The 15,526-nt window shown below is 40.6% G+C and overlaps 1 protein-coding gene across 1 annotated transcript; it reads right to left on the bottom strand.

Moving 5' to 3' along the window:
- Positions 1–8,662: 8,662 nt before the first annotated feature.
- Positions 8,663–10,855, bottom strand: nhlh2 (nescient helix loop helix 2). Its single transcript, XM_069892366.1, has 2 exons — positions 10,757–10,855; positions 8,663–9,225 (listed from the first exon to the last, which is right to left on the bottom strand). Exon 2 carries the CDS (start codon positions 9,181–9,183, stop codon positions 8,824–8,826), a length of 360 nt encoding a protein of 119 aa, XP_069748467.1. The 5' UTR covers positions 9,184–9,225; positions 10,757–10,855; the 3' UTR covers positions 8,663–8,823.
- Positions 10,856–15,526: the final 4,671 nt, after the last annotated feature.

Genomic DNA, 15,526 nt, shown 5'->3' with positions numbered 1-15,526 from the left:
GAAACCCAGGAATCTCTTCTATGCTCTGAGGGTGTGGGGGAGGAGCAGCTCCAGTAGAGGGCATATGTGGTTGGGGTCAGGGCCAATGGTGCCATTTTCGACCACATAGCTGAGAATGGTTGGTCAGGTTGTCTGGAACACACATTTCTCCTTGTTATAAGTAAGGTTCAGGAGCTTTGCGGCCTGGACGAATTTTCAAAGGTTGGCATCATGGTCCTACAGGTCATGGCCGCAGATAGTCACATTGTCAAGGTATGGAAAAGTGGCCTGCAGTTTATAGAGGTCCACCATGCAGTCCATCTCCCGTTGGAAAACTGACACCCCGTGGGTGATGCCGAAGGACACCCAGAGAAAATGGTAGAAGCGACCATCTGCTTCAAATGCGGTATACTGGTGGTCCTCTCCAGGCAGATCAGGAGCTGGTGGTAGGCCGAATTCAGGTCAATAGGAAAAAAAATCAATATTACGCTATCTGGTTAACCATATAGGATATGCGGGGAAATGGGTAAGCATTGAGCTATGTGTAATGGTTGATGGTCTGGCTATAATCAATGACCATTCTGTTCTTTTCCCCATTTTTCACTATGACCATCTGGACTCTCCAGGGGCTATTGCTGCCCTCGATGATGCTGAACTGCTGATAAACACTTTGTCCACAGCGCAGTATCGCCTGCTCCTGGTGGCAACAGGCTTGCAGTCAGGCATGAGGTTTGCAAACAGCAGTGGAGGGGTAAGCCTGATGATTGGGAGCCCACAGGTTGTGCACAGAGGGCCGTCTTGGAACTGTTCATTGCAGACAGTGAGGGGTGGGGCGGGGGGGAAATGGGGCCCATTGAACTCCAATGTAATGCCCTTAAGTTGACACTGGAATTCCAGCTCACAGCTGCAGTATGACAAGGAGCCTAAAGTAGGGCAGTGTTTCCTTGGGTGTTTGCCCTATCCACAGAAGTAGCATTTGGGGCAATCATCCGCCACTGCAGCCAAGGTCAGATCGCTAGAGGAGTGCGGTGATTACTACAACCAGGTACCAGTGGCGGCCACAAGGCGGCCGAGTAATCGTTTGAATTTTGGAGGGCCACCACCAGCGTCTCTGTTAGTTCAATCACCCTTGCAGGTCGAGTATCTTCTTCTCAAGGAGTCTCTGCCTGATGCTGGCCACATAGGTGTCCCAGATGAGGTCATCTGTGTTCTGAGCAGCCGACACAGCTTTGCAATTCCACACCCTGCAAAGAACCCGAAGGGTCCATAGGTACTCGGCGCTCGACTCACTTGGTCGCTGCCTCCAGATGGCCAGGAGGTGCTTTGTGTAGACCTCATTTACCTTTCTCTGGTACTGGCCCTTCAGGATATTCATGTTCTCTGTATATGATTCTATGTCATGGATCAATGGGAGACCGGGGCTCCAATGCGTGAGGAGTTTCAATCTGTCCTCGTCTATGTTAACAACATTTATGGTCACCGTCAGAAAGTCCTCAAAGCAGCATATAAAATGTGTTTAGAGCGTCAGATGATTGAGGGTCCATATTGAGTTTAATGGTCTTCAGGTATGGCTCCATCTTTCTTGAAAAATATAGTTAATGAAATTGATGCACCATCAATTGCCACAAAAGACTGAGGTTGTGAAACTGATAGGCTTTTATTGACTACAGACTGGAGTAGCAACCACCTCATTGACTGATCCTGGCAGAATTAATGGGGAGCATGCAAGGTGTTGTGGGTAGGATCGATCTCAGGAGGCATGTTCATCCAGCAGTAACCAGTCACAGCTTTAGAGGTTTACCACAGTCATGCTTGAAGGTCATGTGACTTAGACTCATGGTTATGGTTGACTCAGAAATACTTTATCAAAGTAATGAATTGCACTAGACTGCTGTGACAAAAGGTATCAAAGTAAAGTTGGTTTGGTACTAAATGCATTTGATGCAAAGGCACATCCTGTTCCGACATCGCTGCAAAGTCCTCATTATCTGGGGATGTGCCTCAATTGAGGGAGCTGTTCCACAGACAAGTCGAAGAAGAGCAATATTTTCTATAACTATCTGTAATCTGGCATCAGCATCACTCTACAATCAGCATTAAAAGCCATATGACCAACTCTGGTTCAGTAAGCAGCCCAATTTACACCCAATTAACCTTCACTCTTGATACATTTCAAACAGTGGGAGAAAACAGGAGCTCCTGGCAAAAACTCACGTGGACACAGTGAGAACATACAAACTCCCTGTTGAACCCCAGTCCTGATAATGGCACTGTAAAGACGTTGCACAAACTGCTATACCAACCATGTCGCCCAAGTATGAAATAAACAGAGCCAAGTCATCCCCACAGCCAATAGCTCAAATCAAAACTCCCTAATCCTTCCTCATTCACTTGTGAATGTTGATAGACAATTAAGCAGCTTGTGGAAGGACAAAACTTCTTGAACATTCTATTCAATCAGGTCAAGTCACAAAACTGACATGTGTGAACATCTTTCATCAAAAGTACCAAGTGAATGATTCATTGTGGTCTCCTTCTGAACTTCTTATTCTTTAGCCAACCCTACTCATTTCTTATAAAATCAAAAGGTGGCTGAGTGCACTGGAGGCATCAAAGGTTGTGGGCCCTGACAACATCTCTGTTGTGTTATAGATCATTACATTTCTAGCCAAGTTATTCCACCACAGCTACAACAGTTACGTTGACTTGGCAACGAGAAAGTGGAAGATGTCTCTTTTCTCATAAAAGCCGAACAAATCCAACCCAGAAAATTAGCGCTCCATCACTGTAATTTCAGTTGAATGGTGGAATCTGTTGTTGGCAGCGCCACTGAGTAATGTGTACTTACTCATAGATTGCTCACTCTCTAGTTAATGTGGGCTTCAAATTTCATCACAGTCTTGGCCCAAGGATGGACAAAACTATGGAAATCCAGAGATGAGGTGAAAAGGTGGACCTTGATACCATCTTTTATGACACATCCTTAATCTGCCTAAAATTGAAGTCAATAAGAATAATGAGAAAGCAGTTCAGTGGCTGGAGGCAGCATGAAGGAAAATGACTATGATGGTCCTCTTAACCACAACAGTTCCCCTGAGGAATTTCTTAGGTTACTTTCTGCTACTAATCAGTCATCTTCCTTCATAACTTCAGAAGTGGAGATGTTCTTTGATCATTACAGAATCCATGTCCATTTGAAACTCTGCAGATAATGAAGCAGTTCATACTGATGTGCATATGCACAATGGGTGCCGAGTATCCATTCTGTCCAGCCATGACCCCTAGTATAAAGGCCACCTCTTCTGAATCCTGCAGCATCAAGATCCTGCAAGTTGTCAAGACCAGGAACTTCACTGCACCAACCACATATGCCTATGTATAGGCATACATATGCCTATGTATAAGGCATATGTCAGAAATATAAACAAATATTCACTTTGCTCCTTCTTTCAACAATAAAGGAACCAACCCAAGAAGCCCATTGGATTGGCATTCCATCTACCACCCTAAGCATTTACTTCTGCCTCTACCACTGGCTCATCATGGCTGCAATATACCCACTGGAGCAAGCACTAAGGACTCTTTGTCGACATCTTTTAAGACCGCATCCTCACTCTTGGAAAAGTAAGGGGAGTAGGTTCCTAGAAGCATCACCACATCCAAGTTCTCTTCTACCTCTCAGTGGATCCTGTCTTGCAAATGAATCATTTAGACTTCATCATTATTAGTTGACATAGGAGCACATTTCTTTTTTTTCCCACCGAGCTTTTCAAAATCCAGTGGTGTACAGAGTGGGGATAAAGTTCCTTAGAGATGAAAGTGGAGCTTGGCAAAATGGAATGTCGAGTTGGAGTTGGTCGTTGGTGATTGTTCAGCAATGTCTTGGCACTGTTGGGAATTGGTAGAATGAGTGGGCTTGGTAGAATTGGAATGGTAGTACTGGAGCTAGAAATCACAGAAGTGAGGATTAAGGGCATAGTAAACTTGGTTTTACTGTGCTAAAATCATGAGACATTTCTGGTGCAATTCATGGAAGTGAATTTTTGTTGAGTAAGAAAACATTTTTTAAAAATCTCAAGTGTCGAAGCAGAGAAAGGACACTCAACATGTGCTTAATGCATATGGGAACTACAATGACCCAAAATCATTTGGGGAAGAACTAGGTAAAGTCATGAGATGCAGGAGTCATGCATGTCTCTCAATAATGAGAGAAGTAGGTGGCCCTCAAGAAGCATCAAGGATTATTGTGTGTGTACTCAGTGATCTTTGAGTGGTGTAGTGGATCCAGCAGGGATTTGGCAGTAGGATAAAGGTTGTCATGAAGAGGTTTTTAAGGATTTGCAAGAGGTGAGGTCAGAGTTTATAGAGCATTAGTGGATCATGATGCAAGGTAGATTTGGTAGTTGTGTCCAACAGTCTTGGGAAGGCATAGGGCATTCTTGTTTAGTGAAGGCCCAGCTTTGAATGGCAATGGTGGGGAGGGGACCCAAGAGAATGTCTCTTTATTTCAGAATGGCTACATTAGCAATTTTATCAGGTACTGGAGCAAGTTAGCAGTACTAACCTTTCGCTCTACCCAGCCCTGATCAGTCTCCCACCTCCCACACCCAACATACAGCAAAAGGTAATGTTTTACTCTCTTATAGATGTTGTATAAGTGCAAATTGTTGTTGTTGTCCTTGCTAAATTCCAAGGCACCAGCCAGGAACTGGTTTAGATGAGCGAAACACACCATTTGTTGCTTTTAGCCTGGTTGCCAAGCATTTCTGGTCCATCAGATTGCCAGGAGCTGAGGAGAGAAACACCTCTTCACAGTCATGTGAAATACACCAAGAACTGGGTATATAGGAGAAAGGGAGAAGGGCCAGGAAAGGAGGAAGGCAAGCAATTGCAGGATTGGAGGAGAAGTAACACAACCATCAACAGTATTGTGATTACAGTATCAGCAGTAACAGAAAATAATCAGTCCCTTAAAGAACTCGTAAGAAATGAGGTCAATTGGATAGTGAACAGAGGTAGCAGAAGCTGGGAACCGGCACAAGACTTGATCTGAGTTCAAGTGGGATGAGCTGTTTAGAAAGCTGCCATCCATAACTCACAAATACAAATGAACACCTGAGGGTTTGGCTTGGACTGGCTTACTAGTAAAAAAATTAGAATTAAGTAAAGTCAATGTAACATAAAAGATAGCAGAAAAGTATAACAACCAGGAATTAGAGGAAAAGTAATGGTAAATGTTTGACCAGAAAGCCTGCAAATTAGTGCCTTACAGGAACAACACACATTATGAATACCATTACATTTAAAATTAGATACTAAGTGGAATCCTCCAAAAACATTAATAGATGGCCACAGGTACTGAGCATTCTCTATGAATAATGCTCAATGCAGTGATGTGCAAGATTTCAGCTAGTTCTTGTACTGCATATTTAGCAAGACCTCTCTTCAAGTGTATTGGCTGAAGTTATAATATTTTAATTTAAATTAATGCAGCATATTTCATCATGGAAAGAGAAGCACATGATACTGGAACTCTTTAAAACAAATTCAAATTTTATTTGTAAATTGGTTCATGAAATCGGTTTCTCAATTAAATGAATGAAAACCAACTTGAAGGGGAATATCGTTAAAAGGAGTCATTTTCATTACTATGTGTTTCCGAAAAGCTGAAATTATTCATTCGATTTAGTGGGTACCATTCAAGTCTTAAGAGATATGGAGGTTGTATGAAAAAGGCCCACTCTTGTGAGGTAAACACATTATAAAAACCTGTATCCTACCCCAGGACTGTGGAAATGAGACATTGTTGAAGCTATCTAATTGAAACACCATATTAAATTAAGAATATGTTCTGCCCTCTTAAATGGGCCGAAACGATCTCTGGCCCCATGTGAAGAGCAATGAGTTCTTTGCAAAGTTCTGGCCAATGTTTAGTGGCTGACAATGCTGAAGTCAGATCAGCTGATGAACAAACTGATGATCTGACCATTATCCTCTTTATTGTTTCGTGGGAAGTTGCTAGTTACAAACAGGAGGTGTGTTTCCAAACATAACAAAACTTCAAAAAAACATTTTATTGGACGTTAAGTACACATTCTGAGTTTGTAAAACATTTGACATAAATGCAAGTTCTTGGTTTCTTTCCGGCCATCTTCTTTTAAAATCAATTTTAACTCTTTTCAATGGTTGAATAATTAACTAACAACAAAGGAGAAGATCACAGAATATCAGTGATTTAGTCTAATGAGTATTGCTCCTGGAGCTTTTGAGTTACACAAATATATATCCCAGGAATTCAGCTGAGAAAATCTATTGTTTTGGTTTGTTGATAACTTAGGTTGTGTTAGTGAATTGTCGAAGGAATGGCTTTGACAAGCTGAATATTCTTTACTCCCATCGAGTTTTGGAATACTTCTAATGTACTGTACTTCTAAATTTATAATCTGATTATTTCCTTTGGGAGGATGGAAACCATTATCTTTGATTGCTTTCACAATCTTTGTTCCCTAGCCATTGTTCTCACATCATCATTGAATCTGTGCCAGTTATTTACGACCTTGGAGTCATAGCTGACCCTGAGCTGAGTTTTCATCCCTTCGATTATGCTGTCACTAAGACATGGCCTGACTCCATCCCTGCCTCCACCTATTGCTGCTGCAACTCTCATTCATCTTCTTATGACCTCTGGATTAATCCAAGGGTTTTGCTTTGTTCTCCATAAACTTGAATTCACGTTTCCTAACCCTCATCACTCGCGTGTATTTTCTGACCCATCTTTGCTCCTGGATACTCTGAACTGTAACATTCTCACGCTGGTTTTCAAATACCTTCTCTGTCTGTGCTCCTCCAATTTTGGCCTTTGAAATTACTTGGTCCACAACTCCAATCACTGCCTTCAGCTGTCATGGCTCTTCACTCTGGAATTGCTTACCATTCTTCCTTTTTGATTGCTAAAACAATCTGTATTACCCATCTCTGATCAAGCTTCAGTCACCAATATCATCTGTGGTTGGGTCACATTTGGTTGAAAAAGAAGGCTCTGGTGTTGCTGTTCAATAGGTACAAGAATATACAGGGGAATAATAAGAAAAGCAGTTTACAGAGCAGCGGGTTGGGCTCCTGTCGTCAGAGACCCCACCTTTCTCCTGAGATTTCAAATAAAGCACCTTTTAGCTTGTAATTATCCTCTTCCAGAATAAGCTGGGGGTAAGTTCTGCTGACCCAACCCAGAAACAGGGCTTCTCTTCATCCTCCTCCCTGCCTTACAATAAAACTGACACATAAACAGTTTGTTATATTTCCAAAGTGCCTCTTTTAAAAACCTTATTGCCAGGTAATTATAATTACAAGTCCCACAATGGCAACGCAGACTAATGATTATGCAATGCTTTTTTTTTTATAAAGCTTATTATTTTTGAGGCATTGTTCCCGCAAGCACTTACAAAAAGATGGAAGCATCATACCAACGTTAATAAAACAAGACAGTACAGATCATGACTGCACATTTTCCAACTGAAGTCACAACTCTCAATCGTCCCCACATGTCCCCCCAAACCACCGGACCTCACGGCAGGATAATTTCGTCCCCGGGGAAACATGACGGGGTTTTAAAGACAACCCCCCCCCCCCACCCCCACAAGACACAAACACACACAGTGAAGTGAGTTTTGTTTAAGATACCGGGATTTATACAAAATTTCAAATTGTTCATTTGTTCGTAGTGATGGACTTTTTTTTTAAAAAGTGACTTTTTTCCACTATCGGCTGTATTCTGGGAAATTGGATTTCACAGTGAAATCTTGTCAGAAATTGCACATTGATACAAAAGGCAGGATTAATTTTCTGAATAGAATAATAAAGAAAGACAGACTGCACGTTTATGTTTTTTTTATTGCCAAACGGCACCATTCAGGAATAGATATGAAAACTACCTTATAGAAACCAGCTCGTTATTTCAACCACAAAATATTCTGAACTAGGCAAAAAAACACATTTAGAAACCCTGAAAAGACGAGAATCTTTGGATGTCAGTTTGATATGTCCTTTTTTTTTGTTTTTTTTTTGTTTTTTACAAAATCCGTGCACTTCAGGGGTGCTAACCAGAGACGGGGCAGTTATTAGAAATTCAGTTTTTGGTTCAATTCAACAGGAGAAGATTGACCCAGATTATTCCGTAAATGTTTGTAGAGACACACTAAGGCAGGGAACAGACGCTTGGATTTGCTGCACAATCTGGGAATTCTCCTCCATTATTTACCGTGTTCAAAACTGCGACACATTCTACCCAAAAAATAAACATTTCGTACAACAGCAACTGCCACGGACCTGAAACAAGTTAAATAAAAGCATGAAGTGCGAGTGCTCGACTCTCCTAGAAACAACAACCAACTCATTGCACCAAATATTGAAATACAAGGGAAGATGGAAAGAAGACGAACGGAAAAGCTCTACCTTTCGAAACAAGTGCGACACGGGGGAGGGCAAGAACATCACCGCTTTCGGAAAGGGAGAAAGAACCAACAGTTCACAGCTCTCCAACTGAAAGTGTCGACACTCGACTGTGAGCAGATGGCACAAACATAACAAATGACACACGTTTATATAAAAAATAAAAATAAAATATAAATATACTAATTATCAATACGCACATTTATAAAAAATAAAATTAAATATAAATATACCGCACCCACTAACACACTTTAAGGTCAGAAACAGTTTAAAGTTCCATTTGTTTTGGAAACGGTGGCACTTGACAACCTCCTCAAACATTTTTATTTCCTTTTTTCAATCCACCAACTTCACTTCTCCAATGTCTCTCTCTCTCTCTCTCTTCCTTTTCGCTGCCTAGACATCCAAGACATGATTCAGGTAGGAAATGTAACAGATGGCCAGGCGAAGGATTTCGATTTTGGACAGCTTTTTGTCGGGAGGCAGAGTTGGCAGCAGTTTGCGAAGTTCTGCGAACGCCACGTTGAAGGCCTCTACCCTGATGCGCTCCCGGGTGGCGTGGGCCGTGCGGTACTTGGCAGTCGCCCTCCGCCGGCGACGTTTCTCCTCCCGGCTCAGTGTCTGTTGGACTCCTCGTTTGCCTTCTGCATCATCGGGTTTGTCGCGCACGCAACCTCCCCGAGCATCCGACAACACCGACTCGCTCTCGGAAGAGCTGGGGTTCAGGTCCAGGTCAGTTTGATCCGAGTTCAACATTCTGGGGAAACACGACCGGAACTGCAATATGAACACGAAGACCTGAAGATGCAAAGAGGGGGGGGGGGAAAGCTTGATATTTACTACAACAATCATGACCAAAGAATACAATCAAATAAAGGGCAACTGGAGCAACAGTGAAATAAAAGTGACACGGATCATGTTGGATGTGAAGCATTCGTCTTACAACAATCCACGCGAATAGAAAAACGTTGATAAATAAATCGGAGCAGGCAATCTAAGCAAAAAGCAAAGGATGTAAAGAAAAAGTTACAAATTGTGAGAAACTGGAATGATTAATAACTGAAAGAATCCAGAAATGGGAACCCCGAGCATTCAGTGAAATCCTTGAAATTCTAATAAGAAAATGTCAGGTTTAAATGATAAAGTTTGTCTGGATTTCATTCATCTACTTTACCTTGCATGTTTGGCTATACGAGATTATTGCCTCCGATCTAAGTGACGTGATAAATCTGTTCTATTTGTTTATTTGTATTAACTTGTAATATCTCACTGTCGTCGAATTCAGGCTGCCTTTTCTTTCTCTTTCTTTCTGTCTTTCTCTGTATCAATCTCATAGGCGTTTAGAGCTGTTCATATTTCCAGGGCTATTGATTCCTGCCTGGATGGTTATTACTCAAGGCCTGCAGGATGTTGTATTTGTAATGGATATTAAATGAGTTTATTAGAAAACCTTCGAGCAGATTAAGACAAAGGCTTTGTTCACAGTTTTCCTGAGATGTGACCAGCAGTAATCGATGTTTGCCCGTGTAGAATATTAATTTATTATTATTTCATTTGGAACCGAGCCGGGGTGAAAGGAGAGACAGACTCAGGCACCATCTGTCACCCGGAAAAGCAGACTGCAGGGACATCCTCACACGCAGACACACACACAGACACACAATGTGCATCAAGGCTAAAGTAAACCCGGCCAGAAGGAGAGGAAAAAAAAGATGATCGACTGAAATATACGAGGGACACGCAGCACATAAAGCACGCCGGTGTTCAATTATTGTTGGACATAAAATAATACAAAAATATTGTATACAATGCACAGAAAGGAAAAATGAATAATGTGAACTAAAATATCCGTACAGCCGTACACAAAAGAGGTGGCTTCAATGCAATCAACCAACAGTGTATGAACAGAAACTAGTGTCTCAACAACTAAACAAGACACCACAAATACGGGCAAAATGCAGATACGATTTGAAGTAGAAAGACTTGGCACATTTCTAAATGCACTCAGGATAGATCATTAGATCGGCGGCAAACTGTCGGAAAATATCAAGTTGATCGAAGGCAAAGCAGGCTTACAAATAAATACTTTCAAATTTATCCCGCCGTGTTAATCTGATCATCACATTATTTTTAGTAAAGTTAATCAATGTTTTAAGAAGTTTGCGTTTCTCTTTCCTCACGCTACAATTAGGTTCACTTCATTTTTCTCGCAAATTGCAGATGTCAGCCGAAATTATTTTTGCGGAATGTCCCCAAAATAATTAATTTCTGTTCCCCGAGAACGGAGGTCCATACCCTGTGTTTTGTGTTACGGAGAAACCAGTCTTACCAACAAAAACAAGGAAACGTAAGGATCCAACGGAATGAGGCAAGGTGGCCTTAAAAAAAACTGGATTCCAATGACTAACAATGTTTCCTGGCGATCGTATCTTCGTCCTTTATCCACAAATCAACCCTGCAGATCCTGGCATTTTCTGTCGGTTCAAATCTCTGATGGGAGGGATGGGAATTTAATAAAATCTCCTTTCAATTCTTGTTCCCAGTGGCAGGAGTTTGATAAAATGTCGTTCGACTCTGATCGCAGCGATAAGAGTTTGATATAAAAAATGTCCTCTCCCTCTCTGATGTAGCGATAAGGACTGTCAGTCTGCCTGTCTCTCTCTCTCTGATGGTCCTGTCTGATCTTCGTGGAGATGAGAGAAGGGCTTGGCCAGGCTCGGGGGCCGGGCTGGAACCAAATCCTCTTTTAATGGAGCCTCCGATTGGAGAGAAATCTCCCTAGGAGTCACCTAATGGGATCCGACATCTGTCACAAGCCGAGAATATTCACAGAGCGAGCACATTCAACAGATTCATATCACAAATACAATATCACAGATGCCAATCCATTTTGATAGACAATCCACTGTGCCATAACAGAGTCAAATAAAACAAATCGCACATCACAGGCGCTCTACCAAAGAATTCAATCGGGACTAAATTGTAATCCATACTTCTGAGAAATGTCGACATAATACAACCATATCACATCACTACAATCTTCTAATCTAATGAACATCTAAATATTCGGAATAGTGTTATTACAGATAAACAAATTCGTATCCCATCTGTTACATTATTCCAATCAAATGAAGTCTACAGTAATGCGTTGATGTTATTCTACAAACATAAACACATTCGTAATAATCCAGGTCTGATTTAAATATAATACTTGGTCTTGCTCTTCTGATATTACACATTTAAATGAGCCGAAGAGTAGATACCGCGCTTATCTCATCAATCAGTTTCACTCACTCTTGTGGCAATTTTAAATGTAATAATGGATCTTATTGCACTAGCAACATCCAGGACCCGCGTTTCCCTGGAAGAATCAGTAAATCCAACTGACATTTAAATATAATATCATGTGTTGTCAGACTCATCCATTGCTAACAATTCATTGCGAATTTGCGTGTCAGGTAGGGTAGACCGAAATACCCCCATTTTCATAATGCAATAGGGTTCATTTCAATGGGAAATTAAGCATTACACATCATATTGTGGATACTCGTAGACTTTTCCCGCGTCATCTATTATAGGAATAAAGTATTTGAATACATTATGAAACTTCGATCCCAGCTGAAACTCAGAGAGCGCAATTTTACCTCTCACTCTATTCGTTCGACATTCAGCTAACGATCATCTTTCCCGATTAAAAATACCGGCATTATGTTTTTATGCTCGAATAATTCTCATTGGGATCACAGTCAAAGTGCCATATGGACCCTAATCAAGAATACGGTTCATTAACAAAACCAGGGCGAAAGTAATTCCTCATAATTGCAAACGCAGGGCGTTTTATCTGCTCTGTGATCACCCAGCTCACCTTTTCGCACGTGTTTCATCGCATCTTTGCACAATGTGTTTTTCTCTCTTATTCTGAAATCACCCTTCTCATCGTGACCACATCTACAGTCGTTATTACCCATTTTCCAACCATCTTAACTCTATCCGCTTTTCCATATATCCCGAGGGTGACATCCTATTTTATAGATGACGATAGATTCCTGATATTCTTTTTGGGATGTTCATTGACTTTGACATGCAAACATAGGGCCATGCAATAAAATGAACAATTCGTCTTCGACCTGGGCTTATCATGAACAGTGGTTATTCACCTCCATGTCTTGGTCAAGATAGCGTTGTTTTACTATGACCCAATCCGAATGGGTGCCCCGGGTCACGTGATCATGTAGAGCAATTGTGATTATCATCAGAACATGAGAGGAGTTTGCAATTTCTGAAATTAATTTCAAAGATTTGCAGATGAAAACAAAGGGGAAGGCCCAGGCTGAAATGAATAACTATGGACCTCAAAAATAAGCAAAAGATCAACAACAAAAATTAAAAGTAGAGAAAGCAGTAACCACTCAAAACATTTCATTGGTATCGATTAGACAGAAAAGACCAGTAGAGGGAAATGAGTAGGTTTTCATCTCTGTACTACCTGGATAATTCATTTCTAAAATGTGCAATGTTAATTTTCCAGTTATTTAATATAATTACAGAAAAAAGTTATTCCACTCAATGAATAAGCTTCTAAACGAATACCAGGTGGAGGCATTGCAATATGATGAACTCTTGAATAGCTTGGGCTCTATTTTTTCGATCTTTAACTTCTTCATTGATGAAGCTGAGTTAGAAGGTTGGCTTTAGTATCGGTAGGTTGGTGAATAACTATTCCTTAAAATTCCAAACTGAGTTGTTGAGCTTGAATGGGAATATCAGTGCCTACTCATCATTTAATAATCAAATGTTCAAAATAAGCAACCTGAACATTTGATAATTATACACTACTCCTATATTCTACAGGGCTGACAAAAGTACACTTGCCTGCTCCTTAGAAGACTGGTAAACAATTGATACAAGCTTATCCAAAACATTGAGGCTACCAAAATAATTTTTTTTTGAATGGGAAAATTCTTTCTTTCTTTTCCAATCTTTTTATTATTATTATTATAATTTATAAACACATACAGTTCAAAGAGATATGAAAAATACATAGTAAATAACGAATTAATACAGAGATATTAAACAATAATATTGCAGAATAAAAATATATCATAAAAAATTTTTTTAGATCAGTTTAGATAGGCTACCAAAATAATTGAGAATATTATGCTTTCTCCTTTTTTCTGCGGGGGTTGGGGCGGGTGTGGGGGTTAATGCAACCCATAAATGAAACATTACTTTCACCAGAAGCTCAGTCAATTTTATTCAAATAAAAATATTTTGACTTTTTTTCTTACTTTTCAGACTGATTACAGTTCATTAATACCAAATGTTAATTTTTTATCTTAAAGAATATCTTGCCTTTTCTACATGGGAGAGACTGAGTGCAGATTGGGAGACTGCTTGGCCGAGCACCTTCACTCTGTCCACTACAGTGACAGAGACCTCCCAGTAGCCAACCATTTCAGTTCTGTGTCACACTCCCATAATCACATGTCTGTCCATGGCCTTATGTACTATGCCACCAAGACCACCCACAATTTGGAGGAACAACACCTGATTTTCCGTCTGGACATTCTCCAACCACATGTCTTTTCCAGATTCTGTTAACCTGCTCCCCCCTCATCCCTTCCCTTTCCCTTTCCAGGTCTCCTCCCTCCCTTCCCCTCTCCCTTCACCTAGCCATCCCTCTTCCCCTTGATCTCTGCTGTTCCATCCCTCCCTTCTATCACCTCCCTCCTTACCCTTTTATTCAGATGCCTGCTGACATTTTTCCATACCTTGATGAAGGACTCAAGCCCGAAACGTCAGTGATATATTTTTACCTTTGCTATATAAAGGTTTGACCTGCTGAGTTTCTCCAGCTTTGTGTGTTTTTACTTCAACCACAGTGTCTAAAGATTTTCATGATTCACGCTTTTTATATCTGTGGCTGACTTTGTTTTCGGTGAAAATTCGTAAATTGTCAAGAGTTCATGTACTCCAAAGTTTACGTTTATTACTTTGGAAGAAATGAGGTAACAAATCTGGCATCTCCTGGGTCAGCAGTCGGAACTAAACGACAACATTGTCCAGAAATTCAAAAATGGGAATTCCAATAAATATTTTCAAAGAGTTAAGTGCATTAAAACTGTAAATGACCACCATCAACTCAAACATGTTAAAACTTCCTACCTCAACTCAGGTTGGTATTAAACCTGATTCTTCTATGTGCTTCCATGTGATTCCAAGTTTTCTATTCAGGAAATTCATGTCATATTCTGTTAAATAGTGAGGGAAATCTTGGCTACACATAGCTGGACATTGACATTGACCATTCCAACTACGATGATAATGAATAAAAGGAAAAATGGGAGAACCTAAGTTTGTGTACATTAGTGGCTTGATACTGAAGAATATAAGCATGATTGAGAATAACTGAATATTATGAATGGTACAAATATAGGCTGGCAGGAATAAATAAAAGTTACCAGTCGTGTTAGTAAAAGTCAATAGGAAATTATTGCATCTCCTACTCTTGCAGACTCCTACAACAGCCAAAATAGTGTGTGGGTGATTGAATAAATCTCTTACACCTGACCTAAGCAGCTGAGAATGATTTTATGCACACCATTTATGTGTACCTATCATCTACTCTCTGAAATTTTCAGGAAATTGTGCTGCTTTTGTTGAGAGCATTTCCTGTGATTTATCTTTCCTCTTCCCTTCCAGCCCTCTGTTTTCAGTATATATTCAGTTCATACAATCCCATGCTTTCTATGTGCAAGTCAAATGCAGGGGCCTGCTTTCTATTGGGCACCGATCTGTTTCTAGTTTGGGGAGGGGCCAAGAAAAGAAGAACAGTTGATAGAAATTGGGAGAGAATGAAGAAGTGTGTTATACAGCAAAAAATATACAGGGAGAATTCTCTTCAAAATGAATGCGAAGAAAGGGGAATATTTAATGGTGAAATCATATGGCAGCAATAACAGGAGTTTGATACATCATATTATGAAGTTGATAAGGTGGGAGGTGAGGACAAGGAGACCATCTGGTTATGGGCTGGTTGGTAGGAGAAAGAATTAAAGAGGAATCAATTGCTTGAATTACCTATCCTTTCCAGTGGAGG

This window comes from Narcine bancroftii, chromosome 7 (assembly GCF_036971445.1).
Source record: "Narcine bancroftii isolate sNarBan1 chromosome 7, sNarBan1.hap1, whole genome shotgun sequence".
Classification (NCBI taxonomy): domain Eukaryota; kingdom Metazoa; phylum Chordata; class Chondrichthyes; order Torpediniformes; family Narcinidae; genus Narcine; species Narcine bancroftii.
The sequence above is the reverse complement of the archived record's forward strand: the minus strand, read 5'-3'. Positions and strand labels throughout refer to the sequence as shown.

Excerpts from the sequence above, each read along its gene's own strand:
- nhlh2 (XM_069892366.1), bottom strand. The coding sequence starts at position 9,183 with ATGTTGAACTCGGATCAAACTGACCTGGACCTGAACCCCAGCTCTTCC.